The 27,292-nt window shown below is 47.9% G+C and overlaps 1 protein-coding gene across 2 annotated transcripts in view; it reads right to left on the bottom strand.

Moving 5' to 3' along the window:
• Nucleotides 1-25,263, bottom strand: part of LOC118944442 (rhophilin-2-like) — a 62,388-nt gene extending 37,125 nt beyond the window's left edge. Inside the window, exons 1-2 of one of the 2 annotated variants that reach the window (XM_036963780.1) lie at nt 24,922-25,263; nt 7,316-7,431 (exon numbers count right to left, since the gene is read on the bottom strand). In XM_036963780.1, coding sequence (XP_036819675.1) covers nt 7,316-7,431; nt 24,922-24,987 — 182 coding nt within the window. In that variant the 5' untranslated portion in view covers nt 24,988-25,263. The remainder of the gene's footprint in view (nt 1-7,315; nt 7,432-24,921) is intronic. The other variant, XM_036963779.1, reaches the window with a different exon arrangement.
• Nucleotides 25,264-27,292: the final 2,029 nt, after the last annotated feature.

Here is a 27,292-nt window from a genome sequence, read left to right as displayed (position 1 = left end):
CATTTAGCAGGCACTTTTATCCAACGTAAATTACAGTAATGCGTGCATCCATTTTGTTTTTTTTTACATATGTGTGGTCCCTGGAATCAAACCCACTATCCTGGTATTACAAGCACCATGCTCTACCACCTGATCTCCAGAGGACCACCTAAATCCTTAGGCATACATGTTGGAATAATGCATCTTAACCAGCCAAGAAAACATACAAGTACCTGAAACTTCAATACACAGTCTCTCTGCACCTACTCATTGGTTTTACCTGCTGCAGTGTTGGCAGACGAACACACACACACCGCTGAGTTAATCTTCTGGCCCCAAGTCATTACCCACTGTGGACTGGGCCAAGGAGGGCTAGCAGTTAGCCTGTAAATACTGGGAGGAATGCAGGGTTCTCTGAAGCTGACAGGCTGCTCCAGTACAGCCTCATGTCATCTCAGTACCTGAGATCAGGTCAGGGTTAATCTCAGTACCTGAGATCAGGTCAGGGTTCATCTCAGTACCTTAGATCAGGTCAGGGTTCATCTCAGTACCTTAGATCAGGTCAGGGTTCAGACAGAGAGAGAGAGACTGGTCCCCAAGTCCTTACCCACTGTGGACTGGGCCAAGGAGGGCTAGTAGTTAGCCTGTAAATACTGGGAGGAATGCAGGGTTCTCTGAAGCTGACAGGATGCTCCAGTACAGCCTCATGTCATCTTAGTACCTTAGATCAGGTCAGGGTTCATCTCAGTACCCCAGGTCAGATACCTACCAATCCCCCCACCACTAGATACCTACCAATCCCCCCACCACCACCACTAGATACCTACCAATCCCCCCCCACCACTAGATACCTACCAACCCCCCCCCCCACCACTAGATACCTACCAATCCCCCCCACCACTAGATACCTGCCAATCCCCCGCACCACTAGATACCTACCAATCCCCCGCACCACTAGATACCTACCAATCCCCCGCACCACTAGATACCTACCAATCCCCCCACCACCACCACTAGATACCTACCAATCCCCCCCCCCACCACTAGATACCTACCAATCCCCCCCCACCGCTAGATACCTACCAATCCCCCCCCCACTACTAGATACCTACCAATCCCCCCGCCCACCACTAGATACCTACCAATCCTCCCCACCACTAGATACCTGCCAATCCCCCCCACTACTAGATACCTACCAATCCCCCCCACCACTAGATACCTACCAATCCTCCCCACCACTAGATACCTACCAATCCCCCCCACCACTAGATACCTACCAATCCCCCCCACCACTAGATACCTACCAATCCTCCCCACCACTAGATACCTACCAATCCCCCCACCACTAGATACCTACCAATCCCCCCACCACTAGATACCTACCAATCCCCCCACCACTAGATACCTACCAATCCCCCCACCACTAGATACCTACCAATCCCCCCACCACTAGATACCTACCAATCCCCCCACCACTAGATACCTACCAATCCCCCCACCACTAGATACCTACCAATCCCCCCACCACTAGATACCTACCAATCCCCCCCACCACTAGATACCTACCAATCCCCCCACCACTAGATACCTACCAATCCTCCCATCACCTACCAATCCCCCAACCACCTACCAATCCCCCCCACCACCTACCAATCCCCCCCACCACTAGATACCTACCAATCCCCCCACTACTAGATACCTAGTCATTCATGCTTTCTTTCTCCAGAATGCTGAATACTTGTTTCCATACATGTGATTCACTTCTATACTAAAACAAAGGACATTAATGCACAATCTCTTCATTTGACCTTCCCCAGTTCCCTCTCTGTTAATGAATCTCAACGTAACCCCGGGGTCAGATCTGCAGGTCTTCAGGCCCACAGGGCTGAACAGACAATTCCTGTGTGTAGAAATCAGTAAGTAGTTTGACCTCTAACCCCCTCCACTAACCCGGGGCAGGGGGTGACAGAGACAGGAGGAAGGGGTGAGCGACAGGCTGACCACCCACTTACAGAGCACACCTAGCCTTCTCTGTCCCAAACTACAGTAGGTAACACCCGTTCTCCTGGTGGCGTTAGAGCAGAGCGGCCATGTTGTTACTCAGCTTCCTCCAACCTGCCGGCCGGCTGGTTCTGTTACTGTAGCTAGAAAGAGCCTGTCTGACAGTCATTTCCCCTAGCACACCACGGTCCACACCACGGTCCACAAGCGTGACAACGGCCTGATTTAAATACAGCAAAAAATACTAAATAATCTAACATCTTTCATTGGGAGGGGAGGGAGACTAGAGCATTCAGAAGACTGTCAGGCTGATCCAAGGTACCTCAGTAAGGACTAGCCTATAGACTGTCAGGCTGATCCAAGGTACCTCAGTAAGGACTAGCCTATAGACTATTCAGCAGACTGTCAGGCTGATCCAAGGTACCTCAGTAAGGACTAGCCTATAGACTGTTCAGCAGACTCAGGCTGATCCAGGTACCTCAGTAAGGACTAGCCTATAGACTAGACTGTTCAGAAGACTGTCAGGCTGATTGATCCAAGGTACCTCAGTGAGGACTAGCCTATAGACTGACTGTCAGGCTGATCCAAGGAACCTCAGTAAGGACTAGCCTATAGACTGTTCAGCAGACTGTCAGGCTGATCCAGGTACCTCAGTAAGGACTAGCCTATAGACTGTTCAGCAGACTGTCAGGCTGATCCATATACTGGACAGTGTACTCCATGTACTCCAGAACGTATTTTGAATTAGGTTGAATTTGATATATGGTGCTGTATGAGAGCATTCCTGTGGCCAAGCCTCTCCTAGCCCATACTCCCAACGCTCCATACCCCAGCTGCAGCCATCATGACCTCTACTGGAATCATATTACAGCCTGTTCATATCAGCTCCTCCTAGCTGCCACAGGCCTCAGCCAAACCACAAGGGGAGAGGAGGAGACACAGTGAGGAGGGGAGAGGAGGAGGGGAGAGGAGGAGGAGAGGAGGAGACACAGTGAGGAGGGGAGAGGAGGAGACACAGTGAGGAGGGGAGAGGAGAGGAGGAGGGGAGAGGAGGAGGAGAGGAGGAGGGGAGAGGAGGAGGAGGAGACACAGTGAGGAGGGGAGAGGAGGAGGAGGAGACAGTGAGGAGGGTTAGAGGAGGAGGGGAGAGGAGGAGGGGAGAGGAGGAGGAGACACAGTGAGGAGGGGAAAGGAGGAGGAGGAGAGGAGGAGACAGTGAGGAGGGGAGAGGAGGAGGGGAGAGGAGGAGGAGACACAGTGAGGAGGGGAGAGGAGGAGGAGAGAGGAGGAGGGGAGAGGAGGAGACACAGTGAGGAGGGGAGGAGGAGACACAGTGAGGAGGGGAGAGGAGGAGGAGGAGACACAGTGAGGAGGGGAGAGGAGGAGACACAGTGAGGAGGGGAGGAGGAGACACAGTGAGGAGGGGAGGAGGAGACAGTGAGGAGGGGAGAGGAGGAGGGGAGAGGAGGAGACAGTGAGGAGGGGAGAGGAGGAGACACAGTGAGGAGGGGAGAGGAGACAGTGAGGAGGGGAGAGGAGGAGGGGAGAGGAGAGGAGGAGACACAGTGAGGAGGGGAGAGGAGGAGGAGGAGAGGAGGAGACACAGTGAGGAGGGGAGAGGAGGAGACACAGTAAGGAGGGGAGAGGAGGAGGGGAGAGGAGAGGAGGAGGAGACACAGTGAGGAGGGGAGAGGAGGAGGGGAGAGGAGAGGAGGAGGAGACACAGTGAGGAGGGGAGAGGAGGAGGGGAGAGGAGGAGACATTGAGGAGGGGAGAGGAGGAGACACAGTGAGGAGGGGAGAGGAGGAGGAGAGAGGAGACAGTGAGGAGGGGAGAGGAGAGGAGGAGACACAGTGAGGAGGGGAGAGGAGGAGGAGGAGAGGAGGAGACACAGTGAGGAGGGGAGAGGAGGAGACACAGTAAGGAGGGGAGAGGAGGAGGGAGAGGAGAGGAGGAGGAGACACAGTGAGGAGGGGAGAGGAGGAGGGGAGAGGAGAGGAGGAGGAGACACAGTGAGGAGGGGAGAGGAGGAGGGGAGAGGAGGAGGAGAGAGGACGAGGAGAGAGGAGACACAGTGAGGAGAGGAAGAGGAGAGAGGAGAGGAGGAGGAGTGAGGAGAGGAGGAGACACAGTGAGGAGGGGAGAGGAGGAGACACAGTGAGGAGGGGACAGTGAGGAGAGGACACAGTGAGGAGGGGAGAGGAGAGGAGGAGGAGTGAGGAGAGGAGGAGACACAGTGAGGAGGGGAGAGGAGGAGACACAGTGAGGAGGGGACAGTGAGGAGAGGACACAGTGAGGAGAGGACACAGTGAGGAGAGGACACAGTGAGGAGAGGACACAGTGAGGAGAGGACACAGTGAGGAGAGGACACAGTGAGGAGAGGAGAGTAGGAGGGGGGGAGAGGGAGGGTAACAAAGCTGCTGTTGACGTCAAAGAGATTTGTCACACTGTGGCACGGAGCCTTTGTCCGCCTTTGTCCGCCTTGCACCATGGCAACGGACAACACACTAAACAGGCCAGGTCACCGGGGCAACTGATTATCTAGGTATCATTATCTGTGTTTACTAACCTGGACCATACACACAGAGAGAGAGGCATTCTGGGAAAACACAGAATAACAGCCTCACCTCAACACAAATCAAATACATAACTTTATTGGCAACCTTGGAGTTTACAAATCTTATTTCCTGAGGCATACGGACCACTAATGAAGATGACAGGGGGCTCCAGGCCCAGAATCTGAGTCAGACAAGAACCGGAGAAAAATACCGTCAAGATGGGTCTCTAGGTTTATTAAAACGCCAGTTCACAGTGGGTCCCCAGTTCATAAAATGCCAGTTCACGGTGGGTCCCCAGTTCACAGTGGGTCCCCAGTTCACGGTGGGACTCCAGGTTTATTAAAACACCAGTTCACGGTGGGACTCCAGGTTTATTAAAACACCAGTTCACAGTGGGTCCCCAGGTTTATTAAACACCAGTTCACAGTGGGTCCCCAGTTCACGGTGGGTCCCCAGTTCACGGTGGGTCCCCAGTTCACGGTGGGTCCCCAGTTCACGGTGGGTCCCCAGTTCACGGTGGGTCCCCAGTTCACAGTGCAGTTCAACTGCATTGCTTGCCGTTTGGGGTTTTAGGCTGGGTTTCTGTACAGCACTTTGAGATATCAGCTGATGTAAGAAGGGCTTTATAAAAATACATGTGACTGAATGACTAGCTGACTGACTGACTGACTGGCTGACTGACTGACTGACTGGCTGACTGGCTGACTGGCTGACTGGCTGACTGGCTGGCTGACTGGCTGGCTGACTGGCTGGCTGACTGGCTGACTGGCTGGCTGGCTGACTGGCTGGCTGACTGACTGGCTGGCTGACTGACTGGCTGGCTGACTGGCTGACTGGCTGACTGACTGGCTGACTGACTGGCTGACTGACTGACTGACTGGCTGACTGACTGGCTGGCTGACTGGCTGGCTGACTGGCTGGCTGACTGACTGGCTGACTGGCTGACTGGCTGGCTGACTGACTGGCTGGCTGGCTGGCTGACTGACTGGCTGGCTGACTGGCTGACTGACTGGCTGACTGGCTGACTGACTGGCTGACTGACTGGCTGACTGACTGGCTGACTGACTGGCTGACTGACTGGCTGGCTGACTGGCTGGCTGACTGACTGGCTGACTGGCTGACTGGCTGGCTGACTGGCTGACTGGCTGGCTGGCTGGCTGGCTGGCTGACTGACTGGCTGGCTGACTGGCTGACTGGCTGACTGGCTGACTGGCTGACTGGCTGACTGGCGACACTCTGTTCGGAGGTGTTGAGTAATGTCGGCTAGAAAACATTCCTCCCGGGTGTCTCTGAGCTACGAGGAATGTTTGGCCTTTCAGTCGCTGTTTGATCTCAAGGAGCTTCCAACAGTTGAGACTGTGGTGACAGAGGGGTGACAGAGGGGTGACAGAGGGGTGACAGAGGGGTGACAGAGGGCTGACAGACAGAGAGGACTGAAACCCTTCGACAACAACAACGTGTCCCTATCCTCTACATATTCAGGCCCTGCTGAACGGACTAAGGTTACTACTGTAATAACTTGATTAGTTGTTCACAACATCCGGAGACGTCTGCATGGATGGGTTGGAGGCTGGGACACGGACTTACCATACAGGGCTCTTCTCTAATGGGACACTGTCCTTACCATACAGGGCTCTTCTCTAATGGAGGCTGGGACACTGTCCTTACCATACAGGGCTCTTCTCTAATGGAGGCTGGGACACTGTCCTTACCATACAGGGCTCTTCTCTAATGGAGGCTGGGACACTGTCCTTACCATACAGGGCTCTTCTCTAATGGAGGCTGGGACACTGACTTACCATACAGGGCTCTTCTCTAATGGAGGCTGGGACACTGTCCTTACCATACAGGGCTCTTCTCTAATGGAGGCTGGGACACTGACTTACCATACAGGGCTCTTCTCTAATGGAGGCTGGGACACTGTCCTTACCATACAGGGCTCTTCTTTAATGGAGGCTGGGACACTGTCCTTACCATACAGGGCTATTCTTTAATGGAGGCTGGGACACTGTCCTTACCATACAGGGCTCTTCTCTAATGGAGGCTGGGACACTGACTTACCATACAGGGCTCTTCTCTAATGGAGGCTGGGACACTGTCCTTACCATACAGGGCTCTTCTCTAATGGAGGCTGGGACACTGACTTACCATACAGGGCTCTTCTCTAATGGAGGCTGGGACACTGTCCTTACCATACAGGGCTCTTCTTTAATGGAGGCTGGGACACTGTCCTTACCATACAGGGCTCTTCTTTAATGGAGGCTGGGACACTGTCCTTACCATACAGGGCTCTTCTCTAATGGAGGCTGGGACACTGTCCTACCATACAGGGCTCTTCTCTAATGGAGGCTGGGACACGGACTTACCATACAGGGCCTGCAGTGTGTGTCTTCCTGTTAGTGTACGTGTGAGAGGCTGTGTGTGTGAGACTGTGTGTGTGTGTATGAGGCTGTGTGTTAGACTGTGTGTGTGTGTGTGTGTGTGTGTGTGTGTGTGTGTGTGTGTGTGTGTGTGTGTGTGTTAGACTGTGTGTTAGACTGTGTGTGTTAGACTGTGTGTGTGTGTGTTAGACTGTGTGTTAGACTGTGTGTTAGACTGTGTGTGTGTGTGTGTGTTAGACTGTGTGTGTGTGTGTGTTAGACTGTGTGTTAGACTGTGTGTTAGACTGTGTGTGTGTGTGTTAGACTGTGTGTTAGACTGTGTGTGTGTGTGAGTGTGTGTGTGTGTGTGTGTGTGTTAGACTGTGTGTGTGTGTGTGTGTGTGTGTGTGTACGTACCTTAGTAAGTTCTCTGCCCCAGCTCTCATCCTCATCTGTCTAATGATCTGTTGGTTGAGACTGGCTCTCTCATTCTGCAGCTTGGAGCGGCCCGTCAGGGCTAGTGGGTTACATCCCTACAGAAAAGAGAGGAGAACAGAGGACATTAGTATCTGAGGACCCTTCTGTCAGGGCTAGTAGGTTACATCCCTACAGAACAGACAGGAGAACAGAGGACATTAGTATCTGAGGACCCTTCTGTCAGGGCTAGTGGGTTACATCCCTACAGAACAGACAGGAGAACAGAGGACCCTTTTGTCAGGGCTAGTGGGTTACATCCCTACAGAACAGAGAGGAGAACAGAGGACCCTTCTGTCAGAACTAGTGGGTTACATCCCTACAGAACAGAGGACCCTTCTGTCAGGGCTAGTGGGTTACATCCCTACAGAACAGAGGACCCTTCTGTCAGGGCTAGTGGGTTACATCCCTACAGAACAGAGGACCCTTCTGTCAGGGCTAGTGGGTTACATCCCTACAGAACAGAGGACCCTTCTGTCAGGGCTAGTGGGTTACATCCCTACAGAACAGAGGACCCTTCTGTCAGGGCTAGTGGGTTACATCCCTACAGAACAGACAGGAGAACAGAGGACATTAGTATCAGAGGACCCTTCTGTCAGGGCTAGTGGGTTACATCCCTACAGAACAGACAGGAGAACAGAGGACATTAGTATCTGAGGACCCTTCTGTCAGGGCTAGTGGGTTACATCCCTACAGAAAAGACAGGAGAACAGAGGACATTAGTATCTGAGGACCCTTCTGTCAGGGCTAGTGGGTTACATCCCTACAGAACAGACAGGAGAACAGAGGACATTAGTATCTGAGGACCCTTCTGTCAGGGCTAGTAGGTTACATCCCTACAGAACAGACAGGAGAACAGAGGACATTAGTATCTGAGGACCCTTCTGTCAGGGCTAGTGGGTTACATCCCTACAGAACAGAGAGGAGAACAGAGGACATTAGTATCTGAGGACCCTTCTGTCAGGGCTAGTGGGTTACATCCCTACAGAACAGAGAGGAGAACAGAGGACATTAGTATCTGAGGACCCTTCTGTCAGGGCTAGTGGGTTACATCCCTACAGAACAGAGGACCCTTCTGTCAGGGCTAGTGGGGGTTACATCCCTACAGAACAGAGAGGAGAACAGAGGACATTAGTATCTGAGGATCCTTCTGTCAGGGCTAGTGGGTTACATCCCTACAGAACAGACAGGAGAACAGAGGACATTAGTATCTGAGGACCCTTCTGTCAGGGCTAGTAGGTTACATCCCTACAGAACAGACAGGAGAACAGGGGACATTAGTATCTGAGGACCCTTCTGTCAGGGCTAGTGGGTTACATCCCTACAGAACAGAGGACCCTTCTGTCAGGGCTAGTGGGTTACATCCCTACAGAACAGAGAGGAGAACAGAGGAAATTAGTATCTGAGGACCCTTCTGTCAGGGCTAGTGGGTTACATCCCTACAAAACCCTAGAAACGACTTGTGTGGAGTGGGCTGTGTGGTACAAAACCCTAGAAATGACCTGTGTGGAGTGGGCTGTGCGATACAAAACCCTAGAAACGACCTGTGTGGAGTGGGCTGTGCGATACAAAACCCTAGAAACGACCTGTGGTCTGTGTGGTACAAAACCCTAGAAACGACCTGTGGGCTGTGCTGGACAGATGACCAGGTCAAGCTGACTTCCACAGTGTTGATGTCTTGGTGATAAACCCTAGAAACGACCTGTGGGCTGTGCTGGACAGATGACCAGGTCAAGCTGACTTCCACAGTGTTGATGTCTTGGTGATAAACCCTAGAAACAACCTGTGGGCTGTGCTGGACAGATGACCAGGTCAAGCTGACTTCCACAGTGTTGGATGTCTTGGTATTAAACCCTAGAAACGACCTGGGGCCTCTGCGTACCTAACCCAGCGGGCCTCTGCGTACCTAACCCAGCGGGCCTCTGCGTACCTAACCCAGCGGGCCTCTGCGTACCTAACCCACCCTACAGTATTAAACATGGTGCGATCATAGGACATTTCTATCAATCTCATTTTAGTCGCTGAGATACATAATGTATCTCTCCTTGTTATTTCCTCACTGTGATCAACAGCCGATTCCTTTCTCTGAACTCAACTGACTGAAGTAGACAACTTACTGTACATCGACCTAACAAGTAAACATCCCCCCCCAAAAATAAAACATGATTTACTTGCAATATTGTTTTGAAAAATAAAACATTACTGTAACACGTGGACAACAACCAGAATGACGTCACCTGTCAGGTGTTGCTGTTCCTCAACACAACAATACTGGGTGTTTGTAAATGGCTTCATAGACTGTCATTAATCACCTAATAAAAACTAGAATAAAGACAAGGTGAGATGTGGCTTGGCAAGGTCAGAGAGCAGCTATTGTTGTGAGACAGAGACAGAGAGAGAGAGAGACAAAGAGAGAGAGAGAGACAAAGAGAGAGAGAAAGACAAAGAGAGAGAGAGAGAGAAAGAGAGAGAGAGAGAGAGAAAGAGAGAGAGAGAGAGACAAATAGAGAGAGAGACAAAGAGAGAGAGAGACACACCTGTAAAGGATGTGGCTCTGATCGCTGTATGGAAATAAGACCACTACATCAGAGGGAGGAGACTCCCAGGGCTTGGCCCTATGACAATATGCTGATGCTATGCCAATACACCATCAATACCAGTTGATTAGGCTCATTCAGAATGATGTCATGATATTTATGACAACATTTGACTATCAAAAGGAAGCTGTAACCTCCGTCACAATACCCAGCCCTGGACTGTGTGTTTTAAGGTGTCGTTGTCACTAAGGAAACCCCCGCAGGTAAGATATAAGCTGTTATAAACTCTTACATCCCACATGACACCATGTTCACTACACAGTGCACCACTGGCACCCTATTCCCTACACAGTGCACCACTGGCACCCTATTCACTACACAGTGCACCACTGGCACCCTATTCCCTACATAGTGCACCACTGGCACCCTATTCACTACATAGTGCACCACTGGCACCCTATTCCCTACATAGTGCACCACTGGCACCCTATTCCCTACATAGTGCACCACTGGCACCCTATTCACTACATAGTGCACCACTGGCACCCTATTCACTACACAGTGCACCACTGGCACCCTATTCACTACACAGTGCACCACTGGCACCCTATTCACTACACAGTGCACCACTGGCACCCTATTCACTACATCGTGCACCACTGGCACCCTATTCACTACACAGTGCACCACTGGCACCCTATTCACTACACAGTGCACCACTGGCACCCTATTCCCTACATCGTGCACCACTGGCACCCTATTCACTACACAGTGCACCACTGGCACCCTATTCCCTACACAGTGCACCACTGGCACCCTATTCACTACACAGTGCACCACTGGCACCCTATTCCCTACATAGTGCACCACTGGCACCCTATTCACTACACAGTGCACCACTGGCACCCTATTCCCCACATAGTGCACCACTGGCACCCTATTCACTACACAGTGCACCACTGGCACCCTATTCCCTACACAGTGCACCACTGGCACCCTATTCCCTACATCGTGCACCACTGGCACCCTATTCACTACATAGTGCACCACTGGCACCCTATTCCCTACATAGTGCACCACTGGCACCCTATTCCCTACATAGTGCACCACTGGCACCCTATTCACTACACAGTGCACCACTGGCACCCTATTCCCTACATAGTGCACCACTGGCACCCTATTCACTACACAGTGCACCACTGGCACCCTATTCCCTACATCGTGCACTACTTCCCTGTGGGTTCCGTTGCTGAAAATGGTTCAGTCAAAGAGGTACCAGCTCTGATCCACACAGAGAGATTACCACATTCCTCTAGCTAGCATCAAAGCTCTCGGAGGGAAAACCTAAACCTGAGTCACCTGACCAGGTGGACTCACTGCCCTTCCTCCTCCTCTTGACTAAAGGAGGGACATGTGATCTGCCTCTTGACTAAAGGACACAGAGGGACATGTCATCTGTCTGTCTCAAAGGAAGTGACAAAATGTCAGAGAACAGTTCCCACAACCACCCTGGGCAGTTCCCACAACCACCCTGGGCAGTTCCCACAACCACCCTGGGCAGTCTTTCTCAACCCCAGGCTGGTCCCAAATAGGGATTAACACTGGTAACTGGGCAGTTCCCACAACCACCCTGGGCAGTCTTTCTCAACCCCAGGCTGGTCCCAAGTAGGGATTAACACTGGTAACTGGGCAGTTCCCAGGGGTAACTGGGCAGTTCCCAGGGGTAACTGGGAATACTTCACATTTCCAGAAAAAAATGTAATGGCAAGACCCGGAAAACGACAACATTCCCCCCCCAATTTGGCACTACTGCAAATCCACAAAACACACAACATGAGCAGCATCAGATTAGCAAAATATAAATAGCACATTATCCAAATAGGTTGTTAATGGAAGCATTTAGCCAGGCATATTTACTACACACAATAGGTTGTTAATGGTAGCCTTTAGCCTAGCATATTTACTACACACAAAAGGTTGTTAATGGAAGCCTTTAGCCTAGCATATTTACTACACACAATAGGTTGTTAATGGAAGCCTTTAGCCTAGCATATTTACTACACAATAGGTTGTTAATGGAAGCCTTTAGCCTAGCATATTTACTACAGACAGTAGGTTGTCAGTGGAAACCTTTAGCCTAGCATTTTTACTAGACAGTAGGTTGTCAGTGGACGCCTTTAGCCTAGCATATTTACTACACAATAGGTTGTTAATGGAAGCCTTTAGCCTAGCATATTTACTACACAATAGGTTGTCAATGGAAGCCTTTAGCCGAGCATATTTACTACACACAATAGGTTGTTAATGGAAGCCTTTAGCCTAGCATATTTACTACACACAATAGGTTGTTAATGGAAGCCTTTAGCCTAGCATATTTACAACACACAATAGGTTGTTAATGGAAGCCTTTAGCCTAGCATATTTACTACACACAATGTCACCATTAATCCAAAACACACATAATTGACACTGCTGGACTGAACAAATGCATGTAATAAACCCTACAGGAAACCCCAACAGTTTAACCTATAAAATAACCTCTCTTTTTGAGATGTCATTGTGACTCTTCATAAACTCCCATATCTGATTGGCCCTACGGACAATCCACTACGTTAGGCATCTCTGTCACAGACAACATTCTGTCTTCTATGGTCCTAGAGCCTATAGGCTATAATCCAATCCCAATGAAACCCCAAATCCTGACTCCTGTCTCGCGTAAAAAAAATCCTAACTTTATTCTGTAACCCATAGGCTGCATTATGAAAGGACGTCTATCCTAAGCATGTCAAAATACTTCTAGAATACCACCACCCCCGTCTTGCTGCCTGTAGAGTTTAGGGTAGAGAACGTGTGAGCAACAAAACGATATGAGAGTAGATATGAATACAGTTGGTCCGCGTTAAAATACCTTGAATATTTAAAAACTATTCTCTACTCTTCATCTCTCTGTTATTCATGAGCTGATCGGCTTTATAAAATCCTCAAAGTCCATTTAGCAAAAAACTGTGGGTCATTCATTGAAGGAGATTATCTAGCTCATTTGACTTTAGTTTTGACTGCCGTCACACAAGCGTTGTATGATTCGACAAGGCTATAGTCAGAGTGTAGCCAAGTCAACAAGGCTATAGTCAGAGTGTAGCCAAGTCAACAAGGCTATAGTCAGAGTGTAGCCAAGTCGACAAGGCTATAGTCAGTGTGTAGCCAAGTCAACAAGGCTATAGTCAGAGTGCAGCCAAGTCGACAAGGCTATAGTCAGAGTGTGTAGCCAAGTCGACAAGGCTATAGTCAGAGTGTAGCCAAGTCGACAAGGCTATAGTCAGAGTGTAGCCAAGTCAACAAGGCTATAGTCAGAGTGTGTAGCCAAGTCGACAAGGCTATAGTCAGAGTGTAGCCAAGTCGACAAGGCTATAGTCAGAGTGTAGCCAAGTCAACAAGGCTATAGTCAGAGTGTGCAGCCAAGTCAACAAGGCTATAGTCAGAGTGTGCAGCCAAGTCAACAAGGCTATAGTCAGAGTGTGCAGCCAAGTCGACAAGGCTATAGTCAGAGTGTAGCCAAGTCGACAAGGCTATAGTCAGAGTGTAGCCAAGTCAACAAGGCTATAGTCAGAGTGTGCAGCCAAGTCAACAAGGCTATAGTCAGAGTGTGCAGCCAAGTCGACAAGGCTATAGTCAGAGTGTGCAGCCAAGTCGACAAGGCTATAGTCAGAGTGTAGCCAAGTCGACAAGGCTATAGTCAGAGTGAAGCCAAGTCAACAAGGTGACACAGCGCCCCCCTTCTTATTTGGGAAGAACCCTGGTGTACTGACCAGATATTGGCTTTAAACACTTTTTTTTTAAAGAAAAATGGACACTTCCATTTTTTCGGTATTTCCCCAGAAGTCTCTTGATCAATATTTCCCCAGAAGTCTCTTGATCAATATTTCCCCAGAAGTCTCTTGATCAATATTTCCCCAGAAGTCTCTTGATCAATATTTCCCCAGAAGTCTCTTGATCAATATTTCCCCAGAAGTCTCTTGATCAATATTTCCCCAGAAGTCTCTTGATCAATATTTCCCCAGAAGTCTCTTGATCAATATTTCCCCAGAAGTCTCTAAGGTCAATATGAATTATAAACCGGTAGTGAAACTAGGTAGATTTTTGGGGGATAATATGAATCCCAAGGAATGTCTTCCTGATTGGTCCTTTAGATACTGCAGCCGGCTGAAATCCATTTACTCAGGTGTCAATCTGAATCTTAAATCACAGTAGAGAAACAGCGTACTGTAGGGGTCGATTTATGTCCCGAACCTTCCAGAGTCCTAACAGTCCCAGAACAGACTCCTATTAAAAACAGTCCCAGAACAGACTCCTATTAAAAACAGTCCCAGAAAAGACTCCTATTAAAAACAGTCCCAGAACAGACTCCTATTAAAAACAGTCCCAGAACAGAGTCCTATTAAAAACAGTCCCAGAACAGAGTCCTATTAAAAACAGTCCCAGAACAGAGTCCTATTAAAAACAGTCCCAGAACAGAGTCCTATTAAAAACAGTCCCAGAACAGACTCCTATTAAAAACAGTCCCAGAACAGACTCCTATTAAAAACAGTCCCAGAACAGACTCCTATTAAAAACAGTCCCAGAACAGACTCCTATTAAAAACAGTCCCAGAACAGACTCCTATTAAAAACAGTCCCAGAACAGAGTCCTATTAAAAACAGTCCAGAACTGGGAACAGTCCAAGTACTCACAAAGCATTCCAGAATAGGAGTGCTGATGTACGACCAGGTCCCCCTCCCCCCCCCTATAATTCATTATTATTTAACAGACTAAACTGATCCTAGATCAGCACAACTACATTGAGAGGCTCTTTATGAAAACAGGCCCAGAACAGAGTCCTATTAGAGTGTTCATTAGTAACGGAGCTCAGCCTGGGACAAAGACTCTCAGTCTGTCTCAGCTTCGGTCTGGACCAACAGACTGGGGACTGTGTCTGCTGGCCACTAACAAGCTCCCAATAACAAGCCCCAAGTTATATTCTGCATCCCAAATGGCACCCGACATAGTGCACTACTTTGACCAAGGCCCTATGGGCCCGGAGAACAGGTGGGCGTGGGGTCCAATTGGGACGCCGACAGAGTAAAATCAGGGAACAGTCGAGTTAGCTGCCTCTCTCGTCTTTGGACAGACTACTGAAGAGACCCTCTCCATTGAACCATTCAGAGTGAAGGAGGAGTGTTGTGTAACGTTAAACACAAAGAATATGAATTTAGAGCCACGGTTCATCACGGTAAACATCTCTACACGTTATACGAACTGTCTGATTGGACAGGAGGATAGAAATAAGGTCAGAGTTCACCCTCCCTGCAGCAGCACAATATAATGAGGTTTGGCTACACACACGGTTAAACCCTAATTAAAGGGGAGGAGCTGGAGTCTTTCTTAAAGGGGTGATTCAATGTTATTTTGCTGTAGAAACACGGGGGCTTTTTACTGTGTTTCCTCTGACATTGTCCAGACAGACTGCAGCAGGCAGAGGTTGTACCAAATGGAGCCCTATTCCCTATATAGTGCACTACTATAGAACAGAGCCCTATTCCCTATATAGTGGTACTACTATAGACCAGAGCCCTATTCCCTATATAGTACACTACTATAGACCAGAGCCCTATTCCCTATATAGTGGTACTACTATAGACCAGAGCCCTATTCCCTATATAGTGGTACTACTATAGACCAGAGCCCTATTCCCTATATAGTGGTACTACTATAGACCAGAGCCCTATTCCCTATATAGTGCACTACTATAGAACAGAGCCTTATTCCCTATGTAGTGCACTACTTTAGACCAGGGCCCTATTCCGCATATAGTGCACTACTTTAGACCAGGGCCCTATTCCCCATTTGGTGCACTACTATAGACCAGAGCCCTATTCCCTATATAGTGCACTACTATAGAACAGAGCCTTATTCCCTATGTAGTGCATTACTTTAGACCAGGGCCCTATTCCCCATATAGTGCACTACTTTAGACCAGGTCCCTATTCCCCATATAGTGCACTACTTTAGACCAGGGCCCTATTCCGCATATAGTGCACTACTTTAACCCAGGGCCCTATTCCCCATATAGTGCACTACTTTAAACCAGGGCCCTATTCCCCATATAGTGCACTACTTTAGACCAGGGCCCTATTCCCCATTTGGTGCACTACTTTAGACCAGGGCCCTATTCAGCATTTAGTGCACTACTATAGACCAGGGCCCTATTCCCCATATACTGCACTACTTTAGACCAGGGCCCTATTCCCCATATAGTGCACTACTTTAGACCAGAACCCTATTCCCTATATAGTGGTACTACTATAGACCAGGGCTATGTAGGGAATAGGGTGCCATTTAGGACACAAGCCCAGCCTCTCTTTTTCTGGGCCAGGGCACATGTTGTCAATTTGTCTGAGTGGTTTGGGACTGGGACAGCCTTGAGCTGATTCTACGTCAATGGTATCTGGCTGCTGTTGCACTGGGGGACAAACGTCCCTAACGCCTGGGGGAGACAAACGTCCCTAACGCCTGGGGGGGGGGGGGGGGACAAACGTCCCTAACGCCTGGGGGGGGGGGGACAAACGTCCCTAACACCTGGGGGGGGGGGGGACAAACGTCCCTAACGCCTGGGGACGACAAACGTCCCTAACGTCCCTAACGCCTGGGGGGGGGGACAAACGAGGTTTGGGAACCCGGCCTGAAACCAGTTCAGGGAAACAGCAGAGGTTTGGGAACCCGGCCTGAAACCACGTTACCATGGCATCTCACAGGATTATCGGCAGACCAGGAGTTGAGCGGCGAGTCTGTGGAGCATTTGTTAGAGCAGCATAGTAAATCACTGAGCTCATTCTCACCAGGCAGAGAAGACAGAGAGAGCGAGAGACGAGACAGAGCGAGAGACACAGAGCGAGAGACACAGAGCGAGAGACACAGAGCGAGAGACACAGAGCGAGAGACACAGAGCGAGAGACAAGAGAGACAGAAAAAAGGGCCAACACTTAACTGAAAACTCCACCAACGCCGAACACTGTTTCCAAATCCCAAATGTTGTTTAAACATGACCAAATCACCAGGACTCCTGTATGTCTTATTGCCCTGTGGTTTCCTGAATGTGCAAACCTCTTCAGACAGAGACCGAGCTTTGGCTTGACAAGCCTGCTTACAGGAGTGGGAAAGGTTGCTGTGGTGTGTGAAGACACTATGGAAAAACTCAAATCACTGTTCCATGAAATATACTGTTGCGTTCTACACGAGAGAGCAAGAGAGAGAGAGAGAGAGCGAGCGAGAGAGCGAGAGAACCTGGAGAAGAGTCCCTTAAGCAAGCTGGTCCTGGGGCTCTGTTCACAAACACAAACACACCCTACAGAGCCCCAGGACAACAGCACAATTAGACCCAACCAAATCATGAGAAAACAAAAAGATAATTACTTAACACATTGGAACGAATTAACAAAAAAACAGAGCAAACTAGAATGCTATTTGGCCATAAACAGAGAGTACACAGCGGCAGAATACCTGACCACTGTGACTGACCCAAAATTAAGGAAAGCTTTGACTTTGTACAGACTCAGTGAGCATAGCCTTGCTATTGAGAAAGGCCGCCGTAGGCAGACATGGCTCTCAAGAGAAGACAGGCTATGTGCTCACTGCCCACAAAATGAGGTGGAAACTGAGCTGCACTTCCTAACCTCCTGCCCAATGTATGACCATATTAGAGACACATATTTCCCTCAGATTACACAGATCCACAAAGAATTCGAAAAAAAAAATCAAATTTTGATAAACTCCCATATCTACTGGGTGAAATTCCACAGTGTGCCATCACAGCAGCAAGATTTGTGACCTGTTGCCATGAGAAAAGGGCAACCAGTGAAGAACAAACACCATTGTAAATACAACCCATATTTATGCTTATTTATTTTATCTTGTGTCCTTTAACCATTTGTACATTGTTAAAACACTGTATATATATAATATGACATTTGTAATGTCTTTATTGTTTTGAAACTTCTGTATGTGTAATGTTTACTGTTAATTTGTATTGTTTATTTCACTTCATATATTCACTTTATATATTATCTACCTCACTTGCTTTGGCAATGTTAACACATGTTTCCCATGACAATAAAGCCCCTTGAATTGAAATTGAATTGAGAGAGGGAGCGAGCGAGAGAGAGGGAGAGAGAGAGGGAGCGAGAGAGAGAGAGGGAGAGGGAGAGAGAGAGAGAGAGGGAGCGAGAGAGAGAGAGGGAGTGAGAGAGAGAGAGAGCGAGAGAGAGAGAGAGGGAGCGAGAGAGAGAGAGAGGGAGCGAGAGAGAGAGAGAGGGAGTGAGAGAGAGAGAGAGCGAGAGAGAGGGAGCGAGAGAGAGGGAGCGAGAGAGAGGGAGAGAGAGAGAGAGAGGGAGAGAGAGAGGTCTAACTCCCACCCTCTCCCTTGCTCATCAGACTCATAAACAGAGCATTAATAGACAGAGGAAGTCTGCTACAAAGCCTAAGGCCAGACTCTCTTCACAGGGAGATCAGGGCAGCTTGACTACAACAAAGACCCTTTTCAACACCTAACCCCTTTCAACACCTAAACACAATCATTTTCATCGCCGCACTAACTACAGGTTGACTAAGAAAAACAAGCCTCTGCCCGGGCGGATACACAAATATGTGACTGCACTGGTTCAGCCTGTGAGAACGGTGACAGCCAGAGTCAACATGTAACGCCACGGTGGAGTCACATGACACCCTTACGGACCCTGGTCAAAAGTAGTGTTCAGTCTTACATAGGGAATAGGGTGCTACTTGGGACATAACCATTACTCCACGACAGACGACTGAATTCTCTTCCTCCATAGATAAAGGTTACGGGACACTGTAAATATATTACGACCGTGACCTTTGGACTCCAGAGTGGCGCAGCGGTCTAAGGCACTGGGCGTCACTACAGTCCCTGGTTCGAATCCAGGCTGTATGACATCCGGACGTGATTGGGAGTCCCATAGAGTCGTGGCGAACAATCGGCCCGGCGTCGTCCGGGGTTTGGACGTCATTGTAAAATAAGAATTTGTTCTTAAACTGACTTGCCAAGTTAAATAAAAGGTTTTAAACAAATAAATGAGAAAGGGACACCAGACAACCTGATGATCTATTTACTAGGCTCTACCCTGGGCTCCTGTACAGATGGTCTTCATGGTGATCTATTTACTAGGCTCTACCCTGGGCTCCTGTACAGATGGTCTTTCTGGTGATCTATTTACTAGGCTCTACCCTGGGCTCCTGTACAGATGGTCTTTCTGGTGATCTATTTACTAGGCTCTACCCTGGGCTCCTGTACAGATGGTCTTTATGGTGATCTATTTACTAGGCTCTACCCTGGGCTTCTGTGGATATCTATTTTACAAATGAAGAGTCAACCAAACCCAACTAAACCCCTTTCTCCAGGAACTAAACCCCTTTCTACAGGAACTAAACCCCTTTCTCCAGAAACTAAACCCCTTTCTCCAGAAACTAAACCCCTTTCTCCAGAAACTAAACCCCGTTCTCCAGAAACTAAACCCCGTTCTCCAGAAACTAAACCCCGTTCTCCAGAAACTAAACCCCGTTCTCCAGAAACTAAACCCCGTTCTCCAGAAACTAAACCCCGTTCTCCAGAAACTAAACCCCGTTCTCCAGAAACTAAACCCCTTTCTCCAGAAACTAAACCCCCTTTCTCCAGGAACTAAACCCCCTTTCTCCAGGAACTAAACCCCTTTCTCCAGGAACTAAACCCCTTTCTCCAGAAACTCCCAGGAATCCCAGATTCAATCCAGGAGAAACTACATCTCTGAAGAACAACTCTGGTTTCATGACAGGTCTTTCATGGTCTGTGTCCTAAATGGCCCCTATAGTGCACTACTTTAGACCAGGGCCCCTATAGTGCACTACTTTAGACCAGGGCCCCTATAGAGCACTACTTTAGACCAGGGCCCCTATAGAGCACTACTTTAGACCAGGGCCCATATAGTGCACTACTTCAGAACAGGGCCCATTGCAGATAGTGTACCATTCGACCAGGGCCCATAGGGAAGAGTGTACCATTCAACCAGGGCCCATAGGGAATAGTGTACCATTGGACCAGGGCCCATAGGGAATAGTGTACCATTGGACCAGGGCCCATAGGGAACAGTGTACTACTTGGGACATACCCTAGGCCTAATGTAAAAGGAATGTTATGGGGGCAACGACCGATGCCTGGCTGGGACTCATCATCCATATCTCTGTCAGCTAGAAGACACCGACCCTACCGGGAAAAGAACCTCAATGCAGGGATGGGACATGCCACTGTCCTCCAAACTTTACCTTTAGGAAAGGGGAGATACCTAGTCAGTTGGGAAAAGGGGGGGAAACCTAGTCAGTTGGGAAAAGGGGGGGAAACCTAGTCAGTTGGGAAAAGGGGGGGAAACCTAGTCAGTTGGGAAAAGGGGGGGAAACCTAGTCAGTTGGGAAAAGGGGGGGAAACCTAGTCAGTTGGGAAAAGGGGGGGAAACCTAGTCAGTTGGGAAAAGGGGGGGAAACCTAGTCAGTTGGGGAAAGGGGGGGATGCCTAGTCAGTTGCTCAACGGAAAGCCTTCAACCTCAATGGGTCTTCCGCAATTAACCCAACCCCTCTGAATCAGAGAGGTGAGGTGGGGACTATCAACGTCATCGGCACCCGGGGAACAGTTGTTGTTGGGGGTTAACTGCCTTGCTCAAGGGCAGAACGGCAGATTGTTCCATCTTGCCGTCTCGGGGATTCGAACCAGCGACCATTCGGTTACCGGCCCATTGAGATGAACTGCTAGGTTAGAGAGAGAGCTTGGCAGTCTGCTGTCGTTACTGCTAGCTAGCATGACGACGAAAAGGGCAGTTATCGGGGGAAACCAGCAGTATTTCAATCTTCTCGATGGAGCAGCGTGGAACCTGTGGATAAAGATCCAGTTTGGGAAAGATCCCATCCCTGCATGGAGAAACGTTGTCCCACCCATATCTCTCGCCGAGTCCACAGTGTGTTAATGGAAACATGATTGTGCATCCGACTCCTGAGCAGCTCAGTGTAAACAAGCGTAACGGGTTTTGGTATCTTCTAGTAGACTGCCAAGCCCTCTCTCTAAACCTCGCCAGCTTGTTATCCAGGGGGCATGTTCCTCAGAAAGACACACAAAACACACACCACAGACAGGAGCACAAACACACACACCACAGACAGGAGCACAAACACACACACCACAGACAGGAGCACAAAACACACACACCACAGACAGGAGCACAAACACACACACCACAGACAGGAGCACAAACACACACACACACCACAGACAGGAGCACAAACACACACCACAGACAGGAGCACAAACACACACACCACAGACAGGAGCACAAACACACACCACAGACAGGAGCACAAACACACACACACACACACACCACAGACAGGAGCACGAACACACACACCACAGACAGGAGCACAATACCCACACACCACAGACAGGAGCACAATACACACACCACAGACACACAGGCAGGAAGGAGCACACACACACCTCAGTAGATAAAAGCATTCCATAAATACCTGATAATGTATTCACAGTAGGCTGTAAGATATAGGTCCATTAGGCTGGCCACTATCACACACACACCCACTATCTCTCACACACACACACACACACACACGTCCAATACTCCCTAATAGTTTCTTTCTTGTTAGCAAAATAATGGGAGCAACAGGATATAAGGTTTATGTTCTTTCACCCTGGTCTCGTCTTTAAATGGACCATGTGATCAGTGATCAGTGATCAGTTGATCAGTGATCAGTTGCTCATCCACAGATTGAGATATTTTGGCTCAAACACATTAAGGAAATAAATTCCACAAAGGAACTTTTAACACGGCGCACCTGTGAATTGAAATGCATTCCAGGTGACTACCTCATGAAGCTGGTTGAGAGAATGCCAAGATTGTGCAAAGCTGTCATCAAGGCAAAGGGTGGCTACTTTGAAGAATCTCAAATATAAAATATATTTTGATTACTACACCTTTTTTGGTTACTACATGATTCCATATGTGTTATTTCATAGTGTTGATGTCTTCACTATTATTCTACAACGTAGAAAATAGTCAACATAAAGAAAAACCCTTGAATGAGTCAGTGTTAGTCAAAGGTTTTGCATCTCTACAATGTTTTAATGTCGATTCTTGTATCTCACCACATTAGTTATTAACATAATGATTTAGCAATCAGTTGTGTTGTGACAAGGTAGGGGTGAAGTTAGCCCTATTTGGTAAAAGACCAAGTCCATATCAGGGCAAGAACAGCTTAAATAAGCAAAGAGAAACAACAGTCCATCATTACTTTAAGACATGAAGGTCAGTCCATCATTACTTTAAGACATGAAGGTCAGTCCATCATTACTTTAAGACATGAAGGTCAGTCCATCATTACTTTAAGACATGAAGGTCAGTCCATCATTACTTTAAGACATGAAGGTCAGTCGATCATTACTTTAAGACATGAAGGTCAGTCCATCATTACTTTAAGACATGAAGGTCAGTCCATCATTACTTTAAGACATGAAGGTCAGTCCATCATTACTTTAAGACATGAAGGTCAGTCCATCATTACTTTAAGACATGAAGGTCAGTCCATCATTACTTTAAGACATGAAGGTCAGTCCATCATTACTTTAAGACATGAAGGTCAGTCCATCATTACTTTAGACATGAAGGTCAGTCCATCATTACTTTAAGACATGAAGGTCAGTCCATCATTACTTTAAGACATGAAGGTCAGTCCATCATTACTTTAAGACATGAAGGTCAGTCCATCATTACTTTAAGACATGAAGGTCAGTCCATCATTACTTTAAGACATGAAGGTCAGTCCATCATTACTTTAGACATGAAGGTCAGTCCATCATTACTTTAAGACATGAAGGTCAGTCCATCATTACTTTAAGACATGAAGGTCAGTCCATCATTACTTTAAGACATGAAGGTCAGTCCATCATTACTTTAAGACATGAAGGTCAGTCCATCATTACTTTAGACATGAAGGTCAGTCCATCATTACTTTAAGACATGAAGGTCAGTCCATCATTACTTTAAGACATGAAGGTCAGTCCATCATTACTTTAAGACATGAAGGTCAGTCCATCATTACTTTAAGACATGAAGGTCAGTCCATCATTACTTTAGACATGAAGGTCAGTCCATCATTACTTTAAGACATGAAGGTCAGTCCATCATTACTTTAAGACATGAAGGTCAGTCCATCATTACTTTAAGACATGAAGGTCAGTCCATCATTACTTTAAGACATGAAGGTCAGTCCATCATTACTTTAAGACATGAAGGTCAGTCCATCATTACTTTAGACATGAAGGTCAGTCCATCATTACTTTAAGACATGAAGGTCAGTCCATCATTACTTTAAGACATGAAGGTCAGTCCATCATTACTTTAAGACATGAAGGTCAGTCAATACGGAACTTTTCAAGTTTCTTCAAGTGCAGTCGCAAAAACCATCACGCGCTGTGATGAAACTGGCTCTCATGAAGACCGCCACAGGATCGGTAGACCCAGAGTTTCCTCTGCTACAGAGGATCAGTTCATTAGAGTTAACTGTCTCTCATGAAGACCGCCACAGGATCGGTAGACCCAGAGTTTCCTCTGCTACAGAGGATCAGTTCATTAGAGTTAACTGTCTCTCATGAAGACCGCCACAGGATCGGTAGACCCAGAGTTTCCTCTGCTACAGAGGATCAGTTCATTAGAGTTAACTGTCTCTCATGAAGACCGCCACAGGATCGGTAGACCCAGAGTTACCTCTGCTACAGAGGATCAGTTCATTAGAGTTAACTGTCTCTCATGAAGACCGCCACAGGATCGGTAGACCCAGAGTTACCTCTGCTACAGAGGATCAGTTCATTAGAGTTAACTGTCTCTCATGAAGACCGCCACAGGATCGGTAGACCCAGAGTTTCCTCTGCTACAGAGGATCAGTTCATTAGAGTTAACTGTCTCTCATGAAGACCGCCACAGGATCGGTAGACCCAGAGTTTCCTCTGCTACAGAGGATCAGTTCATTAGAGTTAACTGTCTCTCATGAGGACCGCCACAGGAAAGGAAGACCCAGAATTACCTCTGCTGCAACGGAGGAGTTCATTAGAGTTACCAGCCTCATAAATGACAGCCCAAATAAATGTGGGGGGTGCTGCATCAGATGACCTGGCCTCCACAATCACCCGACCTCAACCCAATTGAGATTGTTTGGGATGAGTTGAACCGCAGAGTGAAGGAAAAGCATCCAACAAGTGCTCAGCATATAGGGAAACTCCTTAAAATACTGTTGGAAAAGCATTCCAGGTGAAGCTGGTTGAGAGAATGCCAAGAGTGGGCAAAGCTGTCACCAAGGCAAAGGGTGGCTATTTGAAGAATCTCAAATATAACATATTTAGATTTGTTTAACACTTTTTTTTTTGGTTACTACATGATTCCGTATGTGTTATTTCATAGTTTTGATGTCTTCACAATTATTTTACAATGTATAAAATATAATAAAATAAAGAAAACCCCTTTTAAAACGTTTGACCTGTAGTGTATATCACCAGAAAATCTTTGACAACCAACTGTTCCAATACGATAGCGACCAATGACATTATTAAGTGGCCACTGCCACACCTGACAATCAGTCAAACCCATTAAAAACCGCAGATAGCGTTATCGTATTTTAAAAAAATAAACAGGGTATAAACCACTAATCAAACAGGTAGTACGTCAGACATCAACACCGGTTGTTTTGATTGAGATGAACTACATCAGAAATACTTCCACCAGGCCGCTGTTCATTTCAGGGAAAGCAGAAACACTGCGTTTATAACAGACACGAGTCCATTCATAAGTGAACAGTTTGTAACACATGAATCGTTATGAACGTCCCCTGCGTAACCGCGCTATCATCTCTATCATAAAAACTTACAAATCACTCACCTTTTTAAAATATCCATTCTGACCCGCTCGGTCCTTGATTCCGTTGGTAAGTATTGTATCCGTCATTCTGAACTTTTAAAACACAGCCAAAAGCTTCGAAGAAATACGGAAAACGGGAATATGGTTGTGAGCCTGTTATTCAACAGGTGCGCTTTCCCCAGCTATTACAATCAGTCACTGGTTCGGTCTCTCGTCTATTCGTTATGTGACATCACTCTACCAGACAGTCGCTATTCTCCGCGCAGCTAAACTAGAAACCCCACCCCGAGAGTGTGACGGAGACAAAAACGGTAAAGTTATCAGTATCTTTAGTTGCAGTGTGTTGCTTTTGTAGGTAGGCGGGGCTCCAATCGCTCCTCTTGAGTATTTGCATAAGAGGCGTAGCCCTCTGCCCAGGAGCCTGCTTCATGGTTGTACGTGGAAGGATCCTTTTGCCTTTAGAGAATGTTTTATGATACAGAAGTATGCAAGAAAACACATTCCATATGTTTGGCTACTTTTCTTTTATTACTTGTCTTCTTGTTTCTCTCACCTACATAGAGTACAGCAACTTATAGCTGCAAGCAGCAATGAACGGGGTCCACGGGATGACAAAGATCAGAGTGGATTTACAGTGGTTTGAATACCAAACCTAACATGCTTCCTCATGGTAATGTTTTTGATGACCCTAAAAGGTTTCAAGCTGATAGGCTATTTGTGAAGTGGATTTACAAAGGATTTTAAGGTGCAATATGCAATAATCGCTCCTCCATTTCCTGGTTGCTAAAATGTAAATAGTTATTTTAGTTTATGTGACAAAACAAGCACTCAGAGTCCTAATAAGAGCATGTCTATTCTGGGCTCTGGTTTTAACAGTGCAACACTGAGGTAATGCTCAGTCTTGAAACTGTTTCTGTACTTGTTGTTGTTTAAGTTTGTCAGAGTTGATATGTTGACTCACATAGGTATGTGGTGCCAAACTGGACCAGAACATCTACTGCTTTCTCAGTCAGGCAGGAGACCACTTCCTGGTGTAGATGAACAGCCCAGAACCGGTTCTCAGCCAGACAGGAGACCACTTCCTGTTGTAGATGAACAACCCAGAACCGTTTCTCAGTCAGGCAGGAGACCACTTCCTGTTGTAGATGAACAACCCAGAACCGTTTCTCAGTCAGGCAGGAGACCACTTCCTGTTGTAGATGAACAACCCAGAACTGGTTTTCAGTCAGACAGGAGACCATTTCCTGTTGTAGATGAACAACCCAGAACCGGTTCTCAGTCAGGCAGGAGACCATTTCCTGTTGTAGATGAAACTGTATGAGTGGGTTCTGTCAGGCAGGAGACCACTTCCTGCTGTAGATGAACAACCCAGAAACTGTATGAGTGGGTTCTGTCAGGCAGGAGACCACTTCCTGCTGTAGATGAACAACCCAGAAACTGTATGAGTGGGTTCTCAGTCAGGCAGGAGACCACTTCCTGCTGTAGATGAACAACCCAGAAACTGTATGAGTGGGTTCTGTCAGGCAGGAGACCACTTCCTGCTGTAGATGAACAACCCAGAAACTGTATGAGTGGGTTCTCAGTCAGGCAGGAGACCACTTCCTGCTGTAGATGAACAACCCAGAACCGGTTTTCAGTCAGGCAGGAGACCACTTCCTGCTGTAGATGAACAACCCAGAACCGGTTTTCAGTCAGGCAGGAGACCACTTCCTGCTGTAGATGAACAACCCAGAACTGGTTCTCAGGCAGGCAGGAGACCATTTCAAATGCGTTTCATGATTATTGAGCTCAGTCAGAGCTTGTGGCTAGAATGAGTCCATTTGATGACAGCAGTGAGTGGTGGCGAGTGGGAATAACAAGTCAGTGACTGACAGCGCATCATCTGCTGTTGAACCACAGCGCTGCGTCGTGTGGGAAGCTGAGTGAGCTTCAAGAAAACTGCTGAAAAAAAGATCAGATAAAAACTGCTGAAAAAAGATCCGGTAAACCAGGAAGCACACTGGCATCTCCCTCTACCTCCCCCTTCTCCCCTCCCCTCTCCTTCTCCTTCTCCCCTCTCCTTCTCCCCTCTTCTTCTCCCCTCTCCCCTCTCCTTCTACCCTCTCCCCTCTCCTCTCTCCTTCTCCCCTCTCCTTCTCCTCTCTCCCTCTCCCTCTCTCCTCTCCCCTCTCCCCTCTCCCTCTCACACAGCTGCCAAACTGAGCCTGCTGTTTAAGCTGAAAGCACACTGAACAAAGAGCGCAGATGCACTTGGCCCAATCAGATTCCATTGATTAATGAAACAATTCTAAATGTCCACTGCCACGTCGCGACCCACCATTAGCCTACTGTCACCAAGGTCTACTAACAGCGTTAGTCAGCCATGTTGTGGTTTGTGATATTACTCCTCTCT

The sequence above is a fragment of the Oncorhynchus mykiss genome, chromosome 26, assembly GCF_013265735.2.
Source record: "Oncorhynchus mykiss isolate Arlee chromosome 26, USDA_OmykA_1.1, whole genome shotgun sequence".
Lineage (NCBI taxonomy): Eukaryota > Metazoa > Chordata > Actinopteri > Salmoniformes > Salmonidae > Oncorhynchus > Oncorhynchus mykiss.
The sequence above is the reverse complement of the archived record's forward strand: the minus strand, read 5'-3'. Positions and strand labels throughout refer to the sequence as shown.